Below are 18489 nucleotides of genomic sequence, written 5' to 3'. Positions count from 1 at the left end.
AAAAAAGAGGCAGCACTGGCTATTACTATTATGAGAGAACATTCGAGTTACGTACATCTGCAATAGGCGTGAAATACAATGTGATCATCACAAGTTCATCCTCAAAGTATGACTTCTTTCCTTGGACCTTTTTATTTTGTCACACAAAAGTCGTCAACATTACGTATAAAACAGCCGGGAGAATTTCAACCATTCTAACCAAAGAAAGTCGAGAATAATCACATTAGCGGAAATGTTTTGAAATGCCTTTTTCAAAAAAGTCATATTCTTGCAGATGCTTCTCTCAAAGATGGTATACATTTATAAAATGTTGTCACTAGAAGTTGAAACGACTTTTAAATATTTTAATCTGTTAAACATTCTTAATAATGTCATTCTACTTGGTAAATCAAACATGGATTGATAAATAACATGAAAGTACAATCCCCCTTCCCCTCAGTGTGAGAAACGTTGACCTAACAAATGCAGTTGTATTGTTTTGTTCATCAAAAACATTCCCAAAATATTTGTAGACACAATTTTGGTTTAGCATAACCTGCGGGTGAAAATAAAAAAAATGTCTTTTTAAAATTCAAACATGAGCCCATACTATTCCTGGGTGAATAACCAAAGTGATTGGTTGAAAAGTAATAATAATGAAACATGAAATTAAATCATACCCTTAGGTCTAAAGTAAAATTAAGTATTCAACAATAAATAATTAGTAACTACCATTATGAGGCAATGTGAAGATGATGTTACTCCCTTTTTGTGTAAAATAAGGATGGTTGAAACAAAAGGTTTAAATTATTATCTAATTAATGACTTTGGCATGACTCAAAGCTTTTGTTTTTTCTAGTTTAAATTTCAAGTATAGACTAAAACAAAAGACATTTTTGTTGCTAATAGTTTGAGATCACCTTTAATTCAACTGTGATTCTTAGAGATGCAACACAATTGAAATCATAACATCAAATGATATGATCTACCAATACATCTTAGTAAAGACATTTATTTATCACAAGATAAGAAACACTTAAAATTTATCACATTGTAATCTAAACTAATACATGTTAAGTGTGTATGTTTCTAAAATATCAATCAAGGGGCATACAATTTGCACAAAATGTAGACTGGCCAGTTAAACACAATTAGGGCCCTCAATATGTGTTGGTAATTTTGGGCACAACTGATAGATAGATAGCTAAGTGAATCATCAAGACTGTTACAATTTTATGTGTTAACAAAGTCAGGGCCTGCCTTAGGTAATTGGAGGGCCTAGGCAAAGTTAATAGGGTGGCCCCAAATGAAATAGAAAAACACAAAAAAAAATTAAGACCGAAAAAGGCCAATGAATTAAAAACCTTCCTGTACCGTAACTATATCTAAATCAACAAATAGGTTTTTATTCATAAAATGCTGATAGCACAAATGTGCTTAACAGTCACCAGATTAGAAATAACATTTTGACATTTCATCAAAAGGAAGAAACAATACTCTTCTAACATATGTAGTCTAACAAGTAGATCTAAACATTCAAGAATAAATCTTGAATCACAGTAGACATAGAGCCCTAGACTTCTGCTATGTTAGAGATTTGATCTATATTTTGAAATTTAAAAAACAATTTCGTAGAGTCCTTAGGCGGCTGCCTAAGGCCGGCCCTGATGAAGTAGACAAATATAAACCACACAAATAGACTATCTACAAGAACTCAAAAACAAATATGTATAAAAATATATTCCAAATAAAATCATTTAGTAAAATAATGACAGTCGAATATAGATGTGTTTATATTACATCACAACAAGCATAAGGAATGAACAGAATGTAAAATAATATTTTCATAATGATTATAAGGATATTTCAAAACTATTTTCAACACTATACATAGCTTTATTATAGATTAGATTACCCTCTGGCTACCTGATTTATCTCAATATACTCATTTCAAAATGGCCTACATGCATTTCTTTTTAACATAATTCCATCTCATTTTTTGCTCAACCAAAAAAAACTTTCCCACACAGACTCTTAGCTCATGAATTATAGCATTCCTGATACTCTTGTGCTTTGCCATGTTGAAACCCTAGTTGATAGGCTCTATATTGTTGGTTTTTTTTTTATCAGGGGACTTATTGTTTATGCACTTACAATGAATTGGCCTGCGTTATAATGCTCTCCCACACATACTTTGGCTTGTGAATTCTACTAGCTTTAAGTTGAAATCCTTGATATGTTTGTTTTTGTTTTGATTTTTTCCCAAATCCTTATTTTTGGCATACTGAGCATTGTAACACACTTTTGGCCTGTGAATTCTAGTATTTCTTATTCCAACTGCAACAAAAAAAAATAGTCCTTCACAAATTTCATTTTTGTTTTTATAGCTTAGTACACACAAACACACTCATTCATGCAGGTATTTTGTATTTTGGGGAAAAATAGGAAATATCAGATAGTTTATAATGATGAGATAAGCACCAATGAGTATTTTAACAACGAAGGAGGTCTCGTTTTGGTTGGTTATTTAAATTCAGATGCTTTAAAAAATCAGAACAAATAGTAATAAATGGATAATGCTTTTGTTACCAATCTCCAATGTTAGAGTGTGAATCTATCAAAAACATTTCTTAGTGAGCACCCAACGTGTACTAAATTTCATTTACAAGGTATGTGGTTTCAGAGATTTCTTGATGTCTGTCAGTGGTATTTCCCAAATATATATGTAGAGATATCTGTATATATATCTGTATAATAATAATTTCAGAATTCTCAATGCGTTTACAGAACTAATATATTTTTTTACATTATACTGAGCCTAACAGCAGAAATAACTAATATTTGTTCTGATTTACTAAGTTACTAAATGCAAAGTACACTTTTTTTCCAAAGTGCAAGAGTCAGGATTTATTTTTAGACCTCCTGTCTCCAATAATGACAAAACTATTGACACCATATATGTAGAGAGGACTGAAGGAGAAGTTGATATCTTGTACAAAAAGTTAAATTTACATTTTACAAACTTTATTTATAAGAAATCAAACAGTAACAATTAATGTAGGATCAACTAGTATGGAACAGATAAGGGATTTACATTTTTTTAAAGCCAATTTGAGGTTTTAAAAATATTGTACATAAAAAATGTGCACAATATAAAACAAAAAAATGCCCATCCAGAGGTAAATAAACTTTTCTCAAAAGCATAACAGTCTTATTGTCCAAAGACTAAGGAACAGTGCAGTATATAGCTAAGACTATATTGTCCAAAGACTAAGGAACAGTGCAGTATATAGCTAAGAAAACCCAGAAGTAACTTGCACATTCCAAACATTATTCTAACAAATATCAATTTTATACAAGACATTATTGCTATCAAATTGTAAATTAATGAAATGGTCAAGAAAGATCTAGAATGCCATTTTGAGAATTTTAAAATGTTAATATTTTATAAAACATTGTAAGAAAGTCAACAGAAACATTCGTTTTAGTTTTTATCAAATCCATAAAAAAACAAAAGTAACTTTCATTCTTTTTAACTTATTCTATTTATGGGGGCTTTAGGCTGAATGGTAAAAGTGCTTGGCTTCCCGAGCAAAGGGGTACCGAGTTTGAATCTTGGTGAAAACTGGGATTTTTAATTTTGGGATTTTAAAGGCGCCCCTGAAGTCTCCCAACTCTAATGGATACCTGACATAATTTTGGGAAAGTAAAGCAGCTCGTCATTGTACTGGCCTCTTAACACCCTTGCTCCTTAACCATAGACTATAGAAACAGATAACCTTTACATCATCTTCCCTGTAGATCCCAAGGTCTGAAAGGGGAACTTTACTATTTCTATTTATAACTCAATGAACCTAACATTAATAATAAGTTACATACATGCTGAAATATTTATTTATTTAGATATTTATTTTTAAAGGTAAAGTTATCAATTTATTGAAAAATGTATAGCCTTCATCACTGATCAATTGAAAAAACAATAAATCCAGAGATTCATTTGGATTCAAAGCTGGGACTATTTAATGGTTGTTAAAACTTTGGTTCTCATGATGCATTGGACTTGTGTTACTGAAATGGATCTCCTAGAGGTCTACAGGAAGTAAAGAGATCAACAACCTAGCATGTTCAAACAATGCAACCAAATCAGCAGAGTGATAGATACATTGTTTTTAAAAATCACATGTGTACACAAATAGCTAAAGTTTAAAACATTTATGTGTAGAAAAACATTCTAATTAAGTATATTTGAAAAAAAAATGGGGGACTGGTTTGGATTTAATATATTAAAAAAATGACAAAACTTATGTTTTACATTATTATTTTTTTCAAATAAAAATTGACAATGTACAATAAAAATTATATACTTTTCAACTGACTTTTCACCAAATGTTTCCTTAGACATACAATCCAGTATTTCTCTTACAAAACTCTTGAATGTTATCAAATATCTGGTTGATAAAGCTCTACTTCAAAAAACAAATTAATAAAAGAAAAAACACACACACACACACAAATATACAAAACATTGTATCTTTATCTATTTGATATACACAAACACAAATACACAGAACTGCGTATTTTTCTCTATTTGATTTATATTTTGTGTTTGTTTTCATCAGTGCAGTATTTAAACTGATCATATAAGTCGTGTGTACTTTCTGATTCATGTTATCAGAAACATTTTTTTTATAACTGTCATGACTAGTGCTTGTAATGACTTAAAGACTTTGATTTAAATAAATGTTAGAAAAAAAAACAACTTGTATTGAAAAAAGAAAATATATGTACAATTCACAATTTAAAAAAAAATTCATTCAAATAATGTTGGTGGGCAAAAGGGTAACAATGTTAACTTTTTCCAGTGAAGGTTAATGGTGTATCAAAATAGACACAAATGTTAAAGGAAACTTCTTGAGTTTATTTTGACTTCAGCTCTCAATCTTTTAAGGTCATCAAATATACTCAAGGATTCTAAATAGAGACTAGAAATCTTAACATATCATAAATGTTTACTAAATGAACTAGTCCAAATATTTCTTCTAGCAAGTCAATCATTCTGCTAATCTCTTTCAAGCAGGATTCAAAATTCTTATGGTTTCAAAATTACAAAACAAAAAATGTGAAAAACATAAAAATTCCATTAGTTTTATAGCAAAACAAAGAAATATATTATGCTTTATTAGTATATAACACAAAAAGATATTATGCAATAGTGTTCAAACAATGGTTTGGAATACTCAATTTAAAACAGTAGTTTAAAGCTAAAACTATTCACCCTAACATAAGTACAATTTACTAAAGAAAGAATGTTGAATGACTTTTAAAATATGCTTCATGCCAGCCTTCTAGTTCAAAACTGAAACAAATATAATTTGGTACAGCAACTTAATCATTAATATAAATTCAGAAGTAAGAGCCTTAGCTGCATAGTGGCAAGAAATATTTCAGCTTGTTTCTTATGTTTAGTGATCACCATGTGTAAACAAAAATCACAAGGTATTAATTTAACAAAATCTCATCAAAACAAAACATAAAAACAAAAAAACAATAAGAAGTCTTTTACAGGTTAAACTTTTCAAACATCAGCCTCTGAGAACCAATACACAGTATTAGAGCCCCAGTTGAATATTAATCAAAGCATTATCAAATAGCTTTTATATAATTGTGATTTACATTTTTGTAACTTATACAACTGTCCACAACATTCATTGTGTGCGAAGCCAATATTGAGATAGATACAAATTTTGTTTTCAATATACATATCTACACAGACTATCACACAATTTTATGTTCTGAGTGGGGCTTGTGAGTGAACTCATAATCTAAGTGTACAAAAGCCCTCTCTACCTCTGGTACGCTCTCAAGCCTATGCTGGAGACTCTCCCCTATATCATGTGCTTCCCTAAGGGGCAGATCACCAGGCAGTATGATATCCACCTCAACCAGAAAGTTGCTGCCAAAGTGGAAGGCCCTGACAGTATCAATATGTTGGATCAGGGGGTGGTGATTGAAGCAGATCCAGGTCAACTGACTTAGAAAAGATGGACGGGCAGTGTGACCGGTCAGGAGCTTCATTTGTTTCCACCCAGTTTTCGACCAATTGTACATGATGTATAAACTGATCAAAATGGCACCAATGGGGTCAAGATATGCAAACTCGTACTTGTGTACAATCTCATTAAAATTCCTTGAGCCCAGATAGCCAAACACAATGGCTACAAAGTTGGACATGACATCATTTCTGTGATCCTGAGCCAATGCCTGGACAATGGGAGAGTTGATTTTCCTGCACACTAAAAAAAGGATAAGCTTTATCACAACAGTGCTCCCGGCTATAGCAAATGTAGGAGCATCAATATCTGGGAGAGATGAAGACATGTCACTCAGGCCTATGATCTTCTCAATGGCTTCTCTAATCAGCTGCACTGAGCACAGCCACATGAAAACAGACAAAATAATGATAGCCACTGGCTCCAGCTTTGTGCGACCCTGTGGGTAGTTGTAAGGGTCACGATTCTTCACTGCTCTAGTTGCCCACCACATGATGCTGCCACTGACGAGGTCCAGGCAGGAATCCATCAGGCTGGAAATAATTGAGATAGACCCAGAAAGAGCACTAGCCACAGCTTTGGCAACAAGCAGTAAGAAGTTGATGAGGAGAGTTATCTTTGAGAAAAATGCTGCCTTCTTAAGATTAACATGGGGGTGAACTTCTGTTGGTATGTCCACCTCAACCTCCAGTGAGATGTCTTCATAGGCAGTGATGAGTTTGTTTTGGGCTTTGTAATAAGACCTAACTCTCTTTCTACAGTTTTTGTAGTCCTGTTGTTTTTTGGCTGAGAATATGTCCACAGGCATCTTCCAACTGTTGTTAGCATCACCTTAAATAGAGAGAATAAAGTTTTGTTGCTTTTATATTATCCTGCCATATACAAAATGTTAAGGAATGCTGCCAAACAAAAAATCACATTTAAAAAAAACTTGTATCAAGCAGTTTGTTTAGAAAAATGTTTACTGCAGTTTTTCTCAAGTCTCATACTGTAAAATAAGTTAAGAGAATTAATTTTCTATAAAAGAAATTACAAAAGCTATATAATATAAAACCTCACACACACACACACGCAGATATATGTAAAAAATGTTTGTAAAATGTTTTACATATTTCAGATGTGATTTATATTTAAAATGTATTTAGGTAGGTGCTGTTTTATTATTACACACCAAGTATCTCAACTTAGACCCAGGTTCTTATCGATGACATAATTTACGTAGACATAATGTGCATAAAAATGAGAAAGAAGTCTGACATTCCATCCCCCTTCTTTCACTTTTGAAAATCTTCCAGAAGATAAATGTAGAAGTATTGATGTCAAAGAAGGAGAGAAGAAAGATCTAGAGTCAGTTGTAAATTTGCATTTTTTATCATCAGGATTCTCATATGGATCTATTGATTAAATTTGATACTATAGTGTTACTATATTTTTAAAGCTATTGTGCTTGACTTTATTCAATTAAATTATTCAAACTTCAATATTCCGATTATATTTCTGTGATTTATTCCTGTTGGAATTTATATCACGCTGGTGTGGGGACAAAGAATCTTCTAGACCTAGTCATCCCGATGTGAAAACTACATAATTTAAATGTTCCCTTTCATAGCAACACTTAACAAATGTTGAAAGTGAGACTATGCCTTACTAGTTTCCACAGAGTCACAAAGAGGTGTCAGTTCCATCATTCGTGAGTTAGTGTATCCTGCCTCTAAACTGTTGGTATCCTCTTCATGGGTGCCACCCTTTAATGAAATCTGAGAGAATAAAAATGTATAAATATTATAACCGAAACAATACAGTATTTCTGTAGCATGGTACCAGCAGAGCTTGGATATTTACACAGTGAAAAGTGATATAAAACCTTACCCTATAATTACCTTTAGTTTGATATGATATTTTTAACTTAGTACTTGTGTGCATCACACTATATATAAGATATGTTTCACAGACTTGTGAACTAAAAAAGCTTAACAATCTAATGCTTTTCTTGTACCAGTGCTCAAGCCATAATGTCATCAACTCAAAAAATCAAACACAGAAACAAAAATCTGCCTATAAATAAGATAGTAATGAAAAAATATTTTAAAAGAATTTTTTTTCTTTCGATTGATTGTACTAGTGAGACAAATCAGCATTAAAGCAAACAAGTTAATCTTAATTGTTACAAATCTAATCAAAAAAGAAAATAGAATTCATGTCAGCAGTCTATTTTTTTTTATGTAACATAACGTTAGTGCTTAAAGGTCATAGTTTGAAAAACAAAAATTTATTTCTCTTTGTGTTTTTCTAGAACAGTAATAGCGTAGCAAAGTCGCAGTTGAAAATTGTTTACTAGTTTAAAACTAAGACAAAAATTAAGAAGTTTCCATGCATGTTAAAAATAGATTAGATATTTTGAGCAAAAGGGCAAGTCGTAGATTGTAGAGACAATATGAGGAGATGCATTAACTGTTTCGGGGCCTCAGTGAATGTTGTAAATGTATTAAAATTAAATTGTATTCTTTATTTATGAAATGGATTCATCAACATAGTGATTCTAATTCTAGAATGTTTTGTATTTATTTAGAAAATATTTCTGTTTAAATCAGTATCTCTGGCATTACAATGTTGTTATCAGATATTGTTTTGAAGGGAAAACCATACAATATTTGAACATCAGAATCTCAACCACAATCTATGAAATTGCATTGTATGATCTGCACAAACCAAACGTTATAGTCTGTTAAATTCCAAAAAGTATTTATTGATTGCATTACCTAAGAAAGACTTGAAAGCCTACTAGAATCAGAAATGGATTACTTACAGTCTCTCCTGCATTATTTTTGGAAATGTCTCCATTCTGCTCTATGTTACTTTCTGCCATTGTTCAATCTTATCTTTCAGAATCTGTTCTGGAAGAACAAAGACACATTGTGTGAGCTTATCATTGCTGTGCTAATACAAGAATATCATCAGCATCAAATACTTTTAAAATTATTAAAGAAAAAAAGTCCATTTTCACAAACATATAGGTTATAGTTGAGGAGAATGTAAGATAGAGACAATGAAAAGCTATGCCAAAATAATTTCATTACAGAAGGTTTAAAAGGTTTGGTCTGGTAAAAAAGCTCAGATGGGCCTATTAATTTTCCCTTTAGAATCACAAAAGGGTTTTATCAAAAGACATTTGCATTTTTACTGTCTAAATAAAATGTAAATGTTTATATAAGCTATTCATAAATGAATGTTTAGTTTGTTTTAGCAAAATATAAAGAACATTGTGGTGTGCAGATGATTTGGTTGCAATTGAAATCTTGGGGGAGAATTTCTCATTATGAGAGTGAACATTCTCCTCAAGCTAAAACTTTTCAACTTTCAGTAGTAGGACCACTATGGTTCATCTCAGACTGATGAGATACAGCTTGTGATTAGCTAGGGTTCAAATGTTGTTGACAGCAGTTTCCCTCTAACCATACAGCTGTTAGGTCCAAAGAAATAGTTCCTACCTGGTAGTTTAGGATCAATGGCATTGCTCTTTCTTGACATTTTTAATAAATTTTCTAAGCTGTTTAGTTTTAATCATGTAGACAAGAATAATTACTTAAGTCCAATATATGCTTTAAAGTCTGTGTACAAGTAATGACTTGTGTGTGTGTGTGTGCATGCTTATATGTATTTTTTCTTTAGAATGGCTGACAAGTTGTTGTTTTTTTTATCTACTAGCAAAATTATATTTATTTATGAACCTTATAACAATCAAATGTAAAGATGTTTACAATGTAAACAAAAAATGTAAAAGAGATTCTTCTGTGTTGTATTGTCTGTTTACAAGTAATGACTTGTATCTAGCCTGTTAAGTGTTGACAACAGCTGTTTGTTATGACCAACAATTTAAACTAATGGGCTAAACATCTGTTCACTTTTACATAACAGTACAGTAAATGGCAAACACACATTTATTGAGGCTTTCAAAACTTAACAAATTGCAATGATTTAAAATTACTTTTGACAGTTACATTTTGAACCATAAATATGATGTCTATATTTGAGCTTAAATAATCAGTGGTACAGTCAATCCTCATAATTGCAAGGCAAGTGATTACAACAATATGTTAATAATTCAATACAACAAATTAGTTAGATAGAAACAGTCTTCAAAATATAATTCTCATTTTGTTTAATAAAATAATAATGTTTAGGATTTTTTTTTAATGTGGAAAACAGGACTCTCAACATTTTTTATTTTGTTTTGTTATATGTTATTTATGGGGCAGATGATGTAAAGGTCATCTATTTCTGTGGCCCACGGTTAACAAGTTGTAATGTGGCCAGAACAATGACCAATACCACCTTTACTTTTCCCCGACTAATGTCAGGTACCCATTAGAGCTTTGAATGTGCCCAAAGATCCTGAAATGAAAAATTCCAGTCTTCCCCAGGATTTGATCCCGGGACCACAGTTCAGAAGTCAAACACTTTACTGCTTAGACACATTGCCTCCTTCAGTATTCATAAATACTGCTAAATATGTAAAGATAACTGAGCACCTTATTTTTCCTGCAACCATTGTCAAATCAAGTTGAAACTTCAAACAATTATTTATTGTACCTAACAAAACAAAAATCATTTAAAAATTAAACAATTAGTCAAATAATAATTTTTTTCAATATTGAATTATTGAGATAAATATAGTTGTAGGTGTGAAGTTATTTATCTTAGATAAGATTTGTTTTTTTTTAAAAAAGGATTCTAAATTACAAAATCATTAGTGCTCTCACTTGTGTGGGACAGTGACATTAAAATAAATGATCAGGAACTATACTATGCAGTTTAGCCACACCAATAGTTTATTTGTTCATCACCACACCCATAATATGCATGTAGGCCTAGATTGTGCAAGCAAAGCATCTGATTTATCCTTGTAATAATTGGTAAAACTTGTAAGCCTACTTTCTAAAAAAGTTCATTTTTAATTAATACTTTTCAAGTACAAAGTATTTTCATAAAATTGCACAGAGAATTTAAAAAAAAAATGTATAAAAAAGAAATGCTTAGCCACAAAGATTACAATTTAAATAAACATTTAAATTAACAGAGGTGGAAAGCAAGTTAAGGTTTTGATTCTTACAGCTTTAATAATTGATATCAAATTAACAAATAGATGAGTCCAAAATAAAACATTTCTGTATAACATAATAAAAATGTTAGAATGTATTGCAGGACTAGTTTATATGTATGTATCATATGTATACAGAGCTGTGCATAAAGAAATGACCAGGCCAAACAAACTGGACAGTAATATTTTTCTCCCCCACAAAGAGCAATCTACAATCTTCCAACTTAGAACAGGACACACAGCTTTAAATTATCACCTTAAGGACAATAAAAAAAAAGTCATAATCTTGTAGCCATTCTAGATGTGTTATCTACCTCAGTACACAGGTCCCTGACACCATAGGGTGAAAATTAGGTCAAAGTTTATGTCTTAGTGTTAAATTTTAGCCAGTTGGTTTAGTATCTTAGTGTTAAATGTTAGCCAGTTGGTTTAGTGCACCCTACAATGTGTTTCTGTCCACCACATAGCATGTTTCAAACCATGTGTTGTTTTTTCTTCTAATCTTTTAATTACTTCTCATTCAGAATAATGATGATAGTAAAATATGCTTTAGTGAGATTTTGGTTAAAAAAACAGTGCTTTGACTACTGGCATTCAATTCTAAGACTTCCCTAGGAATTATAATTTTGGGGGGGGGGGGGGGGGGGGGGGGGAGAGATAATTAAGACTAAAAAAGACAATTTTACATGTAGTAGGCTAGAAACTTAAAAACTTTCAGAATTTAAAATAATATGGAAAGACAAAGGCATAGCCCTCAGCACCGAAATCAGACTGATGTACTCCCTGGTCATGGCACATTCTTATATGCTTGCGAGTCTTGGACTCTGACTGCAGAACTAGAGAGGAGGATCCTAGCAATGAAATTTAGATGGAGAAGGATCCTAGGTATCATTGAAAGACTGCATCACAAACCAAGAGATTAGAGACAGGTTACTGCAGCGATTGGACCCCATGATGACCTGCTAACTATCATTTTAAAAAAATGCAAGCTAAAAATCTATAGCCATATTACAAGGTCTTCGGGGCTTGCAAAGACTTTCCTTCAGGGAACAGTAGCAGGAAAAAGAAGAAGAGGCAGACAGAGAAAGCAATGGGAAGACAACATCAAAGAATGGACAAAAGACAGAGAGGAATGGAGAGAGACTGTCAACAAATCTTGCATGGTGCCCCAAAAGTCCAACAGACTAAGGGATAGGTAAAGGCTAGTTCTCTGCAGTGAGCATATTGAGGAAGTAAATAGGAGCCCAACCTTTTTTCCTCATACCTGATTGATGTCGAAAAAAAAAATCTAATGTTGCACTTAGACTGACTTCAGGTGCTGTGCCCAGTAAATTTCTATTGAAGTTAAATACAAGGAGAGGCAGAGGAGAGAAACAAGTTGCCAAAGCAAAATAGCTTAGCTACTTGCACACATGAAACAACAAAATAATACAAAACCAACTTTTTTTCTTTAACTTATTCAAGTATGATGATGATTCAAGAGTAACTCCCACAGGAACACAGGCACATTCCAGTTCAAATTCATGACAATAAATTAGGTCAGTTCATTCCTCTACACCCAATGTGGTTTCTGTGTTTTCCTTTTCAATGAACATTGATCACAGTTACCAAACATCACTTGCTGAGAAATTATATCTGTGTTTTTTTTAAGTTTATTAAGATTGTATTAAAAGAAGTTGATTCACTTCTGCAATATATATTTATACAGACTTAAGTTGCTTTTATTTTTGTAGACAAAATCCTTCTGGATTGCTGGTAGTCTCTGTGATTGATAAAGAATAATTACAGTGACTAATTTGAATAAGTCTATGGTAATGGTCTCCGTCCTTCACAAAGCCAGTATAGATCATCTCAAGTATGAAATAAATGCTAGCTATGGTCGGAACAATGCTGCTCACACAGCTACTCCCCCTCAGAATGTAGCAGATATAACCAAAGGAATGGTAAATGTTGATACACTTTGGGATTAGCGGAGTCGCAGGCTCTTCTAGGGTGTAGCACTGAGTACTGCAAACTACTTATGGGTCGCCGGCTCCTGGTTTTCCCCCTCTCAAGTCCTTCCCCATGGAGGGAGGGTCAGACTATCTAATGGAATTGTTAACAAATCATCAGGGGCCTCACACATAACAAATCCTCTAGAAAGGTATAAGGGATCTCAGGTGTCATTGCAAATACAGGAAAGACGGTATCAAAGTTAACTATATTTCTTAAAAGGATACTTATAAGATAACATATATATAGATCTCTCTATATATTTTACTTATAATATATAAATATATTAATATATTGTATAATATATATAAAATGACTATTAGATATAATCTATTTGTAGAAACCGACATAAATAAATATATATAAATATATATCGATCTTTAAATTTTTAACTACATATTTTCTCTCTCTCTTTTTTTTTTTAAATTCCTATTTATGGACTCTCGTCTTATTTTCATAATTGTATTGTATGTTTGTTTTCGTACACCTTACCCCTCCCTGCCCCCAGTAGATGCTTATAATTCTTTACATGACCCCTTTTTCCCTCACTGCCTGTTTGATAGGTTGTCACAGCACGCTCAGAGTATAATGTTCAGTATACCAGTATCTCACTCTCCTCAACACCAGCTCAACTGGCTTGCTCACCTGCAGTGGGCATGGTCTCTGGCTTCAAACTAGCAGCCCACATTCTGTACCCTAGATATCTTGATCTAGGTTCTGTTTGTAAAAAACTCTTCTAACAAATCATACATTAAATAATCCCTATGTTCAGGGAACATGAATGACTTTTAAAATTCATTATTATTCGCCGAACACCTCCTTTCTTTTGTTTATTTCTTTTTACAGCTAAAAGTATTTATAATAAGTGTGATTGGAATGTCTTTCTTTAGGTGAATGGAAGCTTATTTTGATATGTCCATCAGCCTAAGATTAAACAAGCTCATAATCTAGTCCTCATCCCATAAATTTGTGTGAGTTTCCAAAGAAGGTAAAAATAATAGTGTTACAGAGAATCTTAAGAACTGTCATCTGGTTTGGAGAAACAAAACGAAAATAAAGGAACTTATCTAAAATTGGACATGCACAGTGCCAAAATATTGATTGCGATTTTTACTCCAAACATAAAAACAAATCAATTACAAACAACAAAAGTGACGTTTCGGTGAATAAAAATTTTACAAGTTGCTAAAATTATGATAGCTAGGGGAAAAAACATGAATGTATGGAAGTAAAAAATGACTGATAATTTAGAGATCACATTTTTTTAGTCTGTTTACTCACGCTGCACTTGAAAATAAATTACTTTATTAATAAAATGTAAGAGGTTTTAAAGAAGTGTTATCGACTACTTTAAACAATGGCTTTTTATATAATGCTTGGAGGTGCTGTGGCTGTAGTGGTAAAGCAATTGGCTTCCTAACCTGGGGTCCCTGGTTCGAATCCTGGTGAAGAATGGGATTTTTTCCTTCGAGATTTTTAGGGTTCCTCTGAGTGGGTACCTGACCATTAGTTGTAGAAAAGTAAAAGCTGATTTTCATTGTGCTGACCACATAACACCCTCATTAACCCTGGGCCACAGAAACAGATGACCTTTACATCAGCTTCCTCAAACATCACAAAGCCTCAAGGGGAACTTTACTATATAATGCTGAATTGAGGATTTTTTAAAGAAGTTAATTACGTTTTTTAAATTTATTATATGAAAAATACCCCTTTATTTTTACAAATACAAAATCTCTCAAGTGATCTGAATCTAGATTTAGAACAAATAAATCTAGATCTAGATCTATTAATAAGTATTCTATTTAGGCAGTGTCAGTAAGTTTGAGTAATTATAGTGTTATAGTCACATACATCTATTATATATATAGAATCTAATGTGAGTGTAGACAGTAGTGTACTACTACTACTGTGTAGACACAGTGTAGTCTTCTTATCTTATCTTATATAATACAGACGTTACTTCAAAAAAGAAGATGATTACGTCCTACGCGTCATGCATATTAACCAATGACTTAAATTCTGCCAAGTCACTGGTTTTCCTGGCTAGCTCAGGCAACCCATTCCATGCTCTAATAGCACTAGGGAAGAAGGAGTATTTGTACAAATTTGTCCTAGCATATGGGACGAGGAATGTGCCTTTATCTTTATCACTGAGTAGTGTCTAAGAGTGTTACAGTACAGTCACTTACACTTACAGTGTAGTCTCTGACTGTCTCAGTGTCTGTAGACTAGTGTAGACAAAAGTCTGAAAAGTGTAAGTGAACTAGAGAACTAAGAAATAACTAAAATGTCTAAGATAAGATCTAAATTACGCAGACTCTAATCTAGAATCTATAAAGCTGCTAACTCACCTCACGTTCTCAGTAGTCAAGAGATTAATAAAAACATCCAAGAGAGGGTATGCCGATATAAATATAGATGATAGAAAGAAGATAAAAATAAAAAGGATACTAGACTAAATCTAGATTCTACTACCAGAGATCTAGAGTCTAGAAAACATGTACTCTAAAAACACAAGAGCGGGAGAGCTATCTGAAGGTCAGTGACCTGATATAGCATTCTATTAGGCCTACCATTGTATTATAGATATTCATGTTATATATATATATATATATATATATATATATATATATATATATATATATATATATATATATATCATGGGCTCACCCCCCCCCCGAAATGAAATCCCCCCCCCACAGGGAGGGATCGGAATTTAGTGACTGATTTTTTGCTTTGATTTTGTTTATTTTAGGTGAGATTTTAAAACTAAACCATCACTATTGCCCCAGCACAACCAAAGGGGTTTTGAGTTTAAAACCCCTTACCAGGGGGGGGTCGAGTTTAAAACCCTCTACCAGGTGTTTTTGCAGTTAAATCCCCCTCTTCTATAAAACAAAACAAAAAAAAAGCAAGCGACAATCCCCAAATTCCAAGAGCACAGTTAAAAAAGATTTTGATTTTAAAACCCCTCCGAAATTTACGATAAACCCCCTCTTCAATATAAAAAAAAGCAAATTACTCACTCTAAAATCTATTAACGTAGCCAAAGGGGGTTTGAATTTAACCCCCCCCCCCCGCCATGTCCAGCAAACCTCATGCGACGCTCTGTCACAACCTTACTAAGGGGTCGACTCCCAGTTCGGCATATGATTTCCGTGGTTGAGACCCGATCTCTATAACTGACTCCTAAAATCATCTTTGTTGAACCACATTTACTCTTTTTCAATTTTGGCAGATGACTATTCACCACTTTATTAATGGAGCCCAGCCACTGGAAGAAATTTGTAAACTCTCTTGGCTACGTTCTTGGAACTAGGTGACTGTAGTTTGCCTTAGATTTTATATCGAAAAGGGAAGTATTATCGTCAAAATCATCTGATGGGGGGGGGGGGTAAACTAACAAATTCAAAACCCCCTTGGCTTGGCTACGCTCATAGAATTTAGAGTGTGTATTTTTTTTTTTTATTGAAGAGGTATTCTTTAGCATCAAACCCCGCTGAAGGGGGTTCAAACTCAAAACCTCCTTTGGTTACTATCATAGAATTTTGAGTGTGTAATTTGCTTTTTTTTTATTGAAGAGGTATTTTTTAGCCTCAAAAACGGCGAGAAGGGGGGGTTAAACTCAATTTAACCCCTTGGCTTGGCTACGATCATAGCATTTTGAGTGTGTGACTATGTATAAAGTTAAATATGTGGTATGAACTAAAGGTCTAGTGGCCAATTTAAATTTAGATTGGGAATCAGTAGGCCTATATGAGTGCCTAAACTCCTAAACTATATAACTATCTATAGTGATCCGGGTGTAGATAGATCTAGATCTATATCATATATGTGTTACTATGCAGATCTATATAATACATTATAATACATGTACTAGATCAAAATCTACTTGCATATAAACTAAAGAAAGTTTTTTTCCCCTAGGCGTCCATGGCTCTGACTTTCTAGTATTTTTACTTTACATCTAGATCTACTTATCTACTGGTTCTAGAAATGCAACCTTCAAAAGCTGCTATATTCTGTAGACTATGGATCTGTATGTTAAAACTATTGAAACAAATACAACAGCATAATTTTTAATACACGTGGGCATCCTTACTGTACAAGAGTTATTTATTATATTTATAAAACTCGGCCCGGCCAACATGTCAAGCCACTTAAGAGCTGGCATGTACACATGACCTATATATCTAAGGACCTATAAACATACATACACAAAGCACAGGTAGGCCGACATATAGCCTAAGCTTCATCTAGTCCGTCATAAGCGCGTATGTATGTATATATATATATATATAGGCCTATAATATATATATATATATATATATATATATATATATATATATATATATATATAGAGAGAGAGAGAGAGAGAGAGAGAGAGAGAGAGAGAGACAGAAAGACAGAGAGAGAGACAGAGAGAGAGAGACATGCAAAGAAAAAAAAATGAACCAAGTTCCACATGATCTGAATGTTTAATAGCAAGAAAAAATACCTGACACTGAAGTTCTTCGAAAAGCAAAGCATCCACACACTCCTGAAGCAGTCTCGGTAGCGATGATAAGGCCACATCTGTAAAATGGAAGAGTCCCCTATATCACTGAAAGAAAAAAGAAGCAAGGCAACTTACAAACGCTCGAGCTGGAAGAACCTGCCCAGTGTGCAGCCGAACTTTCCGGTCTAACCAGACACACGAGGAGGCACAAATACGCAGTACAAAGCCCTCAGCTCACTAGATGATGAAAGTGATCATCATGTTACCACGTATGTACAAACTATGTGACAAAAAATGAGTTATGAAGCTCATAAAGGCGCTCCCTCCGACCTCCTTGCTACACGAAGGAGAACTCGAATCACTGCCTCTCCAAGAATATCCCTAGAAAGAAACGTTTCTAGCATAAGAACACTTCAAAATTATATACAAAACACTTTTAAAAAAGAATAGATCTTAAGCTTAATATAGCTTTAATAAGCATTAAATTCGTAAATTTGGATTTTAAACACATTGTAAATATTTATACAAAATAAAACTAGAAGATACTGCTTTAATTATGTCTTTAAGTTTCTTTTCTTTTTCATTTCATTCATATGACTATCATGAGCCCACCTGCAATAGCTCCCCAAGGTCTCCAGCTTGCTAAAAGGGAGGGGTGGGGACTCTGGGGAGAGACCAAATTTTTTCTCGTTTGAGAAACACTTTTAGTCAATGTAACATAGAAGCTTTATCGTAATCAACGGTTATATATTACATCCATATATATATTTTTTAAATCATTAATTAAATGAAATGAATCTAATTTTATAGCCTACATATATATCATTACCTTCGAGGTCGAGAGCCGACATTTTGATCTTAGACATAAA

General features: G+C 33.0%; 1 protein-coding gene across 4 annotated transcripts; it reads right to left on the bottom strand.

Moving 5' to 3' along the window:
- On the bottom strand, positions 1 to 17838 carry LOC106057458 (uncharacterized). Of its 4 annotated transcripts, XR_008774459.1 has the most exons (5): positions 15474 to 15615; positions 8836 to 8923; positions 7678 to 7786; positions 3235 to 6860; positions 1 to 3189 (listed from the first exon to the last, which is right to left on the bottom strand). XR_008774459.1 is itself a non-coding variant. In XM_013214654.2 (4 exons), the coding sequence occupies exons 2-4, from the start codon at positions 8893 to 8895 to the stop codon at positions 5755 to 5757; spliced, it is 1275 nt and encodes a 424-aa protein (XP_013070108.1). In that variant the 5' UTR covers positions 8896 to 8923; positions 17621 to 17838; the 3' UTR covers positions 1 to 5754. The 4 variants fall into 4 exon arrangements, 3 of the variants coding, with proteins under 3 accessions (XP_013070108.1, XP_055864679.1, XP_055864680.1); XM_013214654.2 differs by lacking the exon at positions 15474 to 15615 and adding an exon at positions 17621 to 17838 and having other exon boundaries at positions 1 to 6860; XM_056008704.1 differs by having other exon boundaries at positions 1 to 6860.
- Positions 17839 to 18489: the final 651 nt, after the last annotated feature.

Source organism: Biomphalaria glabrata, chromosome 13 (assembly GCF_947242115.1).
Source record: "Biomphalaria glabrata chromosome 13, xgBioGlab47.1, whole genome shotgun sequence".
Lineage (NCBI taxonomy): Eukaryota > Metazoa > Mollusca > Gastropoda > Planorbidae > Biomphalaria > Biomphalaria glabrata.
The sequence above is the reverse complement of the archived record's forward strand: the minus strand, read 5'-3'. Positions and strand labels throughout refer to the sequence as shown.

Excerpts from the sequence above, each read along its gene's own strand:
- LOC106057458 (XM_013214654.2), bottom strand. The coding sequence starts at position 8,895 with ATGGCAGAAAGTAACATAGAGCAGAATGGAGACATTTCCAAAAATAAT. Across the intron at positions 7,787-8,835 it reads AAAATAATGCAGGAGAGACT|ATTTCATTAAAGGGTGGCAC; the intron begins GTAAGTAATCCA and ends TTATTCTCTCAG. Across the intron at positions 6,861-7,677 it reads TTGTGACTCTGTGGAAACTA|GTGATGCTAACAACAGTTGG; the intron begins GTAAGGCATAGT and ends TCTCTATTTAAG.